The sequence below is a fragment of the Penaeus monodon genome, chromosome 28 (assembly GCF_015228065.2).
Source record: "Penaeus monodon isolate SGIC_2016 chromosome 28, NSTDA_Pmon_1, whole genome shotgun sequence".
In the NCBI taxonomy this organism is placed as follows: domain Eukaryota; kingdom Metazoa; phylum Arthropoda; class Malacostraca; order Decapoda; family Penaeidae; genus Penaeus; species Penaeus monodon.
In genome coordinates, this window is record NC_051413.1 from 25,787,721 (window position 1) to 25,788,136 (window position 416).

At 63.5% G+C, this 416-nt stretch overlaps 1 protein-coding gene across 1 annotated transcript in view; it reads right to left on the minus strand.

The window, feature by feature from the left end:
- Positions 1 to 416, minus strand: part of LOC119591433 (apolipophorins-like) — an 8,202-nt gene that overhangs the window by 5,138 nt on the left and 2,648 nt on the right. Inside the window, exon 6 of the mRNA XM_037940174.1 lies at positions 81 to 348. Coding sequence (XP_037796102.1) covers positions 81 to 348 — 268 coding nt within the window. The remainder of the gene's footprint in view (positions 1 to 80; positions 349 to 416) is intronic.

The following is a 416-nucleotide window of genomic DNA, read 5'->3' on the forward strand; positions in this document are numbered from 1 at the left end:
TTTCTCTACTTCTATCTCCCTCCCAAGCTTCCCATTTCTCGAGAAGTGGGCCCCCACCCCTCAACCCCATAACAACCCACCGAGACAGGCGTCGAGAGCAGGCAGGGGGCGCCCTTCCGTCGCGCACATCACTCGGTACGACTCGGCAGCGTCGCACGACCGCTTACTCGCGCCCTGGCGTTGGAGCGGCCGGTTGCGGTCGTTGACGCAGTGCCAGAAGTAGGGTCGCGGGTCCACTGACGAGAAGCAGGTGACGAAGGGACTGCTGTTGGCTCCGAGGAACAGCCGCTGGCACTCGTCCACGCCCGTGGCTCCGTCGAGGGCGAGCACCTGGGTGGCCTGGTTGGCCTGAGGGAGATTAGACGGGTCACAGAGGGACGAGCGAGGGAGGTGCTGTGTTCATTAACGATATCGTC